Source organism: Serinus canaria, unplaced genomic scaffold (genome assembly GCF_022539315.1).
Source record: "Serinus canaria isolate serCan28SL12 unplaced genomic scaffold, serCan2020 HiC_scaffold_353, whole genome shotgun sequence".
Lineage (NCBI taxonomy): Eukaryota > Metazoa > Chordata > Aves > Passeriformes > Fringillidae > Serinus > Serinus canaria.
This window is the reverse complement of record NW_026108467.1, coordinates 145-8901: the sequence shown is the minus strand read 5'-3', so window position 1 is coordinate 8901 and position 8757 is coordinate 145. Positions and strand designations below refer to the sequence as shown.

Below are 8757 nucleotides of genomic sequence, written 5' to 3'. Positions count from 1 at the left end.
AATAAGGAATGGTGGGGACCCCCAAAACTCCATATAAGGAAATGGGGACCCCAAAACTCCATATAAGGAATGGGGGGACCCCCAAAACTCCTTATAAGGAATTTGGGGGACCCCCAAAACTCCATATAAGGAAATGGGGGATCCCCAAAACTCCATATAAGGAATTGGGGACCCCCAAAACTCCATATAAGGAATTTGGGGACCCCCAAAACTCCATATAAGGAATTTGGGGGGTCCCCAACTCCGTATAAGGAATTGGGGGGGGGGGTCCCTGTGAGGAAGGGATTCCCCTCCCTGCATAAAATGCTCGCGGAACCCCCCCAAAAAAAACCCCAAAATTCCCCCCAAAACCCCCCTGGACCCCCCCAAAATTTCCCCTCCCCGACCTCCCAGCCCCCCCCCAGGGGGGAATTTTTGGGGAGCCCCCAAATTTTGGGGGGGGGGGGAGGGGCCAGGTCGGGTCCCCACGTGTGTCACCCCCCCCCCCCCCCACGTGACACCTCCCTCCCCCCGCAGGGATTTTGGGGGTCCCCACCCCCATTTTTGGTTCCTGGCCCTCATTTTTGGGGTTCCCCGACCCCTTTTTTTGGGGTTCCCCAATTTTGGGGGGTCCCTTTTCCCATTTCGGGACCCCAGTTTTGGGGTCTCCACCCCCTTTTTCCCCTCTTTTTCCCACTTTACCCCCAATTTTTGGGGTCTCCCGACCCCCAAATTTTTCGGACTTCCCCCAGACCCCCCAAATTTCAGTTCCCAACCCCCTGACCCCCCAAATTTTGGGGTTCCTACCCCCTTTAACCCCATTTTTGGGGTCTCCACCCAAATTTTCCCCTCTTTTTCCCACTCTAATCCAAATTTTTGGGGTCCCCACTTCCCCAACCCCCAAATTTTTCCTGCTTCCCCTGACCCCCCAATTTTCACTTCCCCACCCCCTGAACCCCCAAATTTTGGGGTTCCCACCCCTTTAACCCCATTTTTATGGTTTCCACCCCCTTTTCCCCCTCCTTTTCCCACTTTATCCCAAATTTTTGGGGTTCCCCGACCTTCCCCAACCCCCAAATTTTTTTCAGCTTCCCCCGTGCCCCCCAAATTTCAGTCTCCCCACCCCCTGACCCCCCAAATTTTCCCTTCCCCCACCCCCCAGACCCCCCAAATTTTGGGGTTTCCACCTCCTGCCCTCCCTTTTTTCACTTCCCTGCCCCTTTTTCACCTCCTTTAACCCCAATTTTTGGGGTCCCCCGACCTTCCCCAACCCCCAAATTTTTCGGGCTTCCCCCTGACCCCCCAAATTTCACTTCCCCCACCCCCTGACCCCCCAAATTTCGTTCCTTGCCCCCCCAGAGAGGCGATGGCCGACGACCTGGACTTCGAGACGGGCGACGCGGGCGCCTCGGCCACGTTCCCCATGCAGTGCTCGGCGCTGCGCAAGAACGGCTTCGTGGTGCTCAAGGGCCGCCCCTGCAAGATCGTGGAGATGAGCACCTCCAAAACGGGCAAGCACGGCCACGCCAAGGTAGCCACAATCCTGGGGAAGGGCTGGGATTGCCGGGAGAATCCCAAAATCCCCGAGGAAATCCCAAATTCCTGAGCTGAGTCAGCGCCGAGCGATCGCGGTTCCTGCAGAGCTTCTTGGAGGCTTTTAGGGGCTCTGATCACCCAAAAAATGGCCCAAAACCCCACAAAAACCCCAAAATACCAAATTTTGGGAATGCCAGGGTAGCCACAATTCCGAGAAGGGCCCAGAATTCCCAGGAAAATCCCAAAATCCCCGAGGAAATCCCAAATTCCTGAGCTGAGTCAGCACCGAGCGATCGCGGTTCCTGCAGAGGTATTGGAGCTTTTAGAGCCTCTAATTGCCCCAAAAAGTACCAAAAATGGCCCAAAAATCCCAAAATTTGGGAATTTGGGAATGCTGAGGTAGCCACAATCCTGGAGAAGGGCCCAGAATTCCCAGGGAAATCCCAAAATTCCCGAGGAAATCCCAAATTCCTGAGCTGAGTCAGCACCGAGCGATCGCTGTTCCTGCAGAGCTTCTTGGAGGCTTTTAGAGGCTCTAATTGCCCCAAAAAATGCCCCAAAACCCCACAAAAATCCCAAAATCCCAAATTTGGGAATGCCAGGGTAGCCACAATCCTGGAGAAGGGCCCAGAATTCCCAGGAAAATCCCAAAATCCCCGAGGAAATCCCAAATTCCTGAGCTGAGTCAGCGCCGAGCGATCGCGGTTCCTGCAGAGCTTCTTGGAGGGTTTTAGGGGCTCTGATCACCCAAAAAATGGCCCAAAACCCCACAAAAACCCCAAAATACCAAATTTTGGGAATGCCAGGGTAGCCACAATTCCGAGAAGGGCCCAGAATTCCCAGGAAAATCCCAAAATCCCCAAGGAAATCCCAAATTCCTGAGCTGAGTCAGCACCGAGCGATCGCGGTTCCTGGAGAGCTTCTTGGAGGCTTTTAGAGGCTCTGATGCCCCAAAAAATGCCCCAAAACCCCACAAAAATCCCAAAATCCCAAATTTTGGGAATGCCAAGGTAGCCACAATTCCGAGAAGGGCCCAGAATTCCCAGGAAAATCCCAAAATCCCCGAGGAAATCCCAAATTTCTGAGCTGAGTCAGCGCCGAGCGATCGCTGTTCCTGCAGAGCTTCTTGGAGGGTTTTAGGGGCTCTGATCACCCAAAAAATGCACCAAAACCCCACAAAAACCCCAAAATCCCAAATTTTGGGAATGCCATGGTAGCCACAATTCCGAGAAGGGCCCAGAATTCCCAGGGAAATCCCAAAATTCCCGAGGAAATCCCAAATTCCTGAGCTGAGTCAGCCCCGAGCGATCGCGGTTCCTGCAGAGCTTCTTGGAGGCTTTTAGGGGCTCTGATCACCCAAAAAATGCACCAAAACCCCACAAAAACCCCAAATTTGGGAATTTTGGGAATGCCAGGGTAGCCACAATTCCGAGAAGGGCCCAGAATTCCCAGGGAAATCCCAAAATTCCCGAGGAAATCCCAAATTCCTGAGCTGAGTCAGCCCCGAGCGATCGCGGTTCCTGCAGAGGGTATTGGAGATTTTAGCGCCTCTAATTGCCCCCAAAACAGCCAAAAATGGCTCAAAAACCTCCCAAAAATCCCAAAAATTGGGGATTTGGGAATGCTGAGGTAGCCACAATCCTGGGAGGGTCCCAGAATTCCCAGGAAAATCCCAAAATTCCCGAGGAAATCCCAAATTCCTGAGCTGAGTCAGCGCCGAGCGATCGCTGTTCCTGCAGAGCTTCTTGGAGCTTTTAGGGCCTCTAATTGCCCCAAAAATGGCCCAAAATGCCCCAAAAATCCCAGAATTTGGGAATTTGGGAATGCCAGGGTAGCCACAATTCCGAGAAGGGCCCAGAATTCCCAGGAAAATCCCAAAATTCCCAAGGAAATCCCAAATTCCTGAGCTGAGTCAGCACCGAGCGATCGCGGTTCCTGCAGAGGGTATTGGAGCTTTTAGGGGCTCTAATTGCCCCCAAAAAGTACCAAAAATGGCCAAAATCCCAAATTTGGGAAATGGGAATGCTGAGTGCCAAATCCTGGGAGGGTCCCGAATTCCCAGGAAATCCCAAATCCCCGAGAAATCCCAAATTCCTGAGCTGAGTCAGCACCGAGCGCTCGCGGTTCCCTGCAGAGCTTCTTGGAGGCTTTAGAGGCTCTGATCCCCCAAAAATGCCCAAAACGCCACAAAAACCCCAAAATTTGGGATTTTGGGAATGCCAGGGTAGCCACAATCCTGGGAGGGTCCCAGAATTCCCAGGGAAATCCCAAAATTCCCAAGGAAATCCCAAATTCCTGAGCTGAGTCAGCACCGAGCGATCGCGGTTACCGCAGAGCTTTTTGGAGATTTTAGGGCTCTAATTGCCCCAAAAAGTACCAAAAATGGCCCAAAAATCCCAAAATTTGGGAATTTGGGAATGCTGAGGTAGCCACAATTCTGAGAAGGGCCCAGAATTCCCAGGAAAATCCCAAAATCCCCGAGGAAATCCCAAATTCCTGAGCTGAGTCAGCCCCGAGCGATCGCGGTTCCTGCAGAGGGTATTGGAGATTTTAGGGCCTCTAATTGCCCCAAAAAGTACCAAAAATGGCCCAAAAATCCCAAAATTTGGGAAATTGGGAATGCTGAGGTAGCCAAAATCCTGGGAGGGTCCCAGAATTCCCAGGGAAATCCCAAAATCCCCGAGGAAATCCCAAATTCCTGAGCTGAGTCAGCCCCGAGCGATCGCGGTCAGGCCGAGCCCGCCCTGGGCTCTGATTGGTCCAAAAATGCCCCCAAAATGCCCAAAATTGTTCCCCAGCCCCCCCAGTTTCTCCCAGTGCTCCCAGTAACCCCAGTATGGCTCTCCCAGTTTGTCCCAGTCCCTCCCAGTTTCTCCCAGTAACCCCAGTTCCTCCCAGTCCATCCCAGTTCCTCCCAGTCCCTCCCAGTAAGCCCAGTTCCCTCCCAGTAACTCAAGTATCGCTCTCCCAGTTTGTCCCAGTGCTCCCAGTTCCCCTCCCAGTGCTCCCAGTAACCCCAGTTCCCCCCCCCCAGTCCATCCCAACCCCTCCCAGTCCCTCCCAGTGCCCCTCCAGTATAAACCAGTAACCCAAATCTCCTCCCAGTTCCTCCCAGTGCTCCCAGTCCCTCTCAGTAACCCCAGTATTGCTCTCCCAGTTCCCTCCCAGTAACTCCAGTCCATCCCAGTCCCCTCCCAGTCCCCTCCCAGTCCCTCCCAGTCCCCCCCAGTCCTTCCCAGTTCCCTCTCAGTAACCCCAGTATTGCTCTCCCAGTCCCTCCCAGTCCATCCCAGGTCCCTCCCAGTCCATCCCGTTCCCCAGTCCCTCCCCATCCATCCCAGTTCCCTCCCAGTCCACCAGTCCATCCCAGTTCCCTCCCAGTCCCTCCCAGTCCATCCCAGTTCCCTCCCAGCCCCTCCCAGTCCCTCCCAGTCCCCCCAGTCCTTCCCAGTTCCCTCCTAGTAACCCCAGTATTGCTCTCCCAGTCCATCCCAGTCCCTCCCAGTAACCCCAGTTTGTTCCCCAGGTGCACCTGGTGGGCATCGACATCTTCACGGGCAAGAAGTACGAGGACATCTGTCCGTCCACCCACAACATGGATGTGCCCAACATCAAACGGAACGACTTCCAGGTGAGGGACACACCTGGGACAGGTAACACACCTGGGACACACCTGTGCACACCTGTACACTGGGACACACCTTGGACATACACACACCTGGGAACACCTTGGGAAGGTAACACAACCTGTAACCCCCCAGTTGCACCCTGGACAACACCTGTGACACACCTGGACAGGTACCACACCTGGGACACACCTGGGACAGGTAACACACCTGTGATACACCTGGGACACACCTGTGCACGCCTGGGACACACCTGGGACAGTTAAACACACCTGGACACCACCTGTGCCACCTGGGACAGGTACACATCACACCTGTGACACGCCTGGGCAGTAACACACCTGGACAACACCTGGACAGTAACACACCTGTACACACCTGGGACAGGTAACACACCTGGGACACACCTGTGCACACCTGGGACACACCTGGGACAGGTAACACACCTGGGAACACCTGGGACACACCTGGGACAGGTAACACACCTGTGCACACCTGGGGTAACACCCGAGACACACCTGGGACAGGTAACACACCTGTGCGACACCTGGGACAGGTAACACACCTGTGATACACCTGGGACAGGTAACACACCTGTGACACACCTGGGACAGGTAACACACCTGTGATACACCTGGGGTAACACCCGAGACACACCTGGGACAGGTAACACACCTGTGCACACCTGGGGTAACACCCGAGACACACCTGGGACAGGTAACACACCTGTGCTACACCTGGGACAGGTAACACACCTGAGACACACCTGGGACAGGTAACACACCTGTGCACACCTGGGATGGGTAACACACCTGTGCACACCTGCACAGGTAACACACCTGTGCACACCTGCACAGGTAACACACCTGTAACACAGCTGGGCACAGTGACACACCTGGTGACACCTGCAGCTGATCGAGGTCCAGGACGGGTACCTGTCACTGATGGGTTACCTGTCCATACCTGTACCTCACCTGTGCCTCATCTGTCTCACCTGTCCATACCTGTGCAGCTCATTGGGATCCAGGACGGGTACCTGTGTGTGTTACCTGTCCATACCTGTGTCTCACCTGTCCGTACCTGTCTCACCTGTCTCACCTGTGTCTCACCTGTAGCTGATTGGGATCCAGGACGGGTACCTGTGTGTGTGTAGGGTACCTGTGAAGGTCTCACCTGTCCATACCTGTCTCACCTGTCTCACCTGTCTCACCTGTAGCTGATCGGGATCCAGGATGGGTACCTGTGTGTGTTACCTGTCCATACCTGTCTCACCTGTGTCTCACCTGTGTCTCACCTGTAGCTGATCGGGATCCAGGACGGGTACCTGTGTGTGTTACCTGTGTCTCACCTGTGTCTCACCTGTCCATACCTGTGTCTCACCTGTGTCTCACCTGTGTCTCACCTGTGTCTCACCTGTAGCTGATCGGGATCCAGGACGGGTACCTGTGTGTGTTACCTGTGTCTCACCTGTCTCACCTGTCCATACCTGTCTCTCACCTGTCTCACCTGTAGCTGATCGGGATCCAGGACGGGTACCTGTGTGTGTTACCTGTATCTCACCTGTGTCTCACCTGTCCGTACCTGTCTCTCACCTGTGTCTCACCTGTAGCTGATCGGGATCCAGGACGGGTACCTGTGTGTGTTACCTGTCCATACCTGTGTCTCACCTGTGTCTCACCTGTCCGTACCTGTCTCTCACCTGTCTCACCTGTAGCTGATCGGGATCCAGGACGGGTACCTGTCGCTGCTCCAGGACAGCGGCGAGGTGCGGGAGGATCTGCGGCTGCCGGAGGGGGAGCTGGGCCGGGAGATCGAGCAGAAATACGACTGCGGCGAGGAGATCCTGGTACTGGGAGCACTGGTTTATACTGGGAGGGACTGGGTTATACTGGTTATACTGGTCTGTACTGGGTTATACCGGTCTGTACTGGTTTATACTGGTCCGTACTGATCCATACTGGTCCGTACGTTTCCATACCGGTCTGGACTGGTCCGTACTGGTCTGTTCTGGTCCATACTGGTTTATACCAGTCCATACCTGTCTGTACTGGTTTATACTGGTCTGTACCAGTCCATACTGATCTATACTGGTCTGTACCTGTTCGTACTGGTCTGTACTGGCCCATACCAGTCCATACTGGTCCGTACTGGTCTGTACAAGTCCATACTGGTTTATACTGGTCCGTACTGGTCTGTACTGGTCCGTACTGGTCCATACTGGTCCGTACTGGTCTGTACCAGTCCATACTGGTCCATACTGGTCTGTACCAGTCCATACTGGTCCATACTGGTCTGTACCAGTCCATACTGGTCCATACTGGTCTGTACCAGTCCATACTGGTCCGTACTGGTCCATACTGGTGTCCCTGTCCCAGATCACGGTGCTGTCGGCGATGACCGAGGAAGCCGCTGTCGCGATCAAAGCCATGGCCAAATAGGGCAGGTGGGCGGGGCCAAGCCAAATATGGAAAAAGGGGCGGGGCTGGGGCCAAATAGGGCAGGTGGGCGGGGCCAAGCCAAATATGGAAAAAGGGGCGGGGCTGGGGCCAAATAGGGCAGGTGGGCGGGGCCAATCCAAATATGGCAAAAGGGGCGGGGCTAGAGCATATACGGGGAAAGGGGGCGGGGCTGCAGCCAATTATGGCAATGGGAGCAAGGCCAGGGCCAAATATGGTAAAAGAGGCGGGGCTTAGGAAGGGGTGGGGATTGGCAGGTAAAGCGGGGGGGAGGGGCCTTGGGAACCCATTTTGGGTCTGGGGGGATCACTGGGGGTCCATATTTGAGTCAGGGGTCTCTGTGGGATTTGGGGTGCCCATTTTGAGTCTGGGGTCCCGTTTTGGGTCTAGGGGGGTCATGGAGGGAGTCCCCATTTGGGTCTGGGGTCCCCATTTTGGGTCTGGGGTCCCCATTTTGGGTCTGGGGTCCTGCTCGGGGTCCCCATTTTGGGTCTGGGGTCCTTCTGGGGTCCCCATTTTGGGTCTGGGGTCTTGCTCGGGGTCCCCATTTGGGTCTGGGGTCTCTGTGGGATTTGGAGTCCCCATTTGGGTCTGGGGTCCCGCTCGGGGTCCCAGCCCCTCCCCCTCTCTCTCTCTCTCTCCAGGCCGGCGCCGCCGGGGTCGGGCCGGGCCCCTCCCCCAACTGCAGCCGCGGGGGGGGGGGGGGAGGTGGGGGAGGGGCGCGAGGGGGGAGGGGCAACCTGCAAGGGGGAGGGGCTCAAACTCTTGGGGGGGGCTGGAGGGGTCCCCCCGCCCCTCCCCCCCCAAAACCCCTCCCCCTCTTTACCCCCTCCCAGCCCCGTGGTGGGGGAGGGGCGCCCCTCAAAAAGGGGGGGGAGGGGTGGCCCCAGGCCCCTCCCCCTCTCTTGGCTCCTCCCTCTTTTGCCCCTCCCCCCCCCTGCCCCTCCCCCCTCTCGTTGGGGCCTCGCCGGATGGGAAATAAATAAATAAATAAATAAATAATTAAAGGCATTGGCTCGTTAATTACCGGCGTTAATTGGGGAGGGGGCGGGGCCCCAGGACAGACGGACCCCTCCCGTGGTCACTCCCTGCCCCTCCCCCACCCCTCTGGCCACGCCCAGAATTAAAATATTTTTAATTTTTTTTTTAATTTTTAAACC

The 8757-nt window shown here is 55.7% G+C and overlaps 1 protein-coding gene and 1 long non-coding RNA gene across 18 annotated transcripts; one reads left to right on the top strand and one right to left on the bottom strand.

Annotated features, from left to right (window-relative positions):
• The first annotated feature begins 1330 nt into the window (after nt 1–1330).
• EIF5A (eukaryotic translation initiation factor 5A) lies at nt 1331–8335 on the top strand. The gene is made up of 5 exons (XM_050987855.1): nt 1331–1510; nt 5042–5146; nt 6856–6987; nt 7517–7584; nt 8242–8335. The coding sequence occupies exons 1-4, from the start codon at nt 1346–1348 to the stop codon at nt 7577–7579; spliced, it is 465 nt and encodes a 154-aa protein (XP_050843812.1). The 5' UTR covers nt 1331–1345; the 3' UTR covers nt 7580–7584; nt 8242–8335.
• On the bottom strand, nt 5056–6931 carry LOC127061249 (uncharacterized). Of its 17 annotated transcripts, XR_007780700.1 has the most exons (9): nt 6788–6883; nt 6609–6690; nt 6414–6500; nt 5839–6342; nt 5718–5764; nt 5609–5636; nt 5520–5548; nt 5323–5394; nt 5118–5188 (listed from the first exon to the last, which is right to left on the bottom strand). It is a non-coding gene; the product is annotated as an uncharacterized LOC127061249 (long non-coding RNA). The 17 variants fall into 17 exon arrangements; XR_007780696.1 differs by having other exon boundaries at nt 5088–5188; nt 5334–5373; nt 5520–5587; nt 5627–5735; nt 5817–6342; XR_007780687.1 differs by having other exon boundaries at nt 5103–5198; nt 5323–5351; nt 5510–5587; nt 5627–5735; nt 5817–6342.
• Nucleotides 8336–8757: the final 422 nt, after the last annotated feature.

Bases quoted from the DNA above. Each gene is read 5' to 3' on its own strand.
- EIF5A (XM_050987855.1), top strand. From the start codon at position 1,346: ATGGCCGACGACCTGGACTTCGAGACGGGCGACGCGGGCGCCTCGGCC. The intron at 1,511-5,041 runs GTAGCCACAATC...TTTGTTCCCCAG, and splicing joins GCAAGCACGGCCACGCCAAG to GTGCACCTGGTGGGCATCGA. The intron at 5,147-6,855 runs GTGAGGGACACA...TCTCACCTGTAG, and splicing joins TCAAACGGAACGACTTCCAG to CTGATCGGGATCCAGGACGG.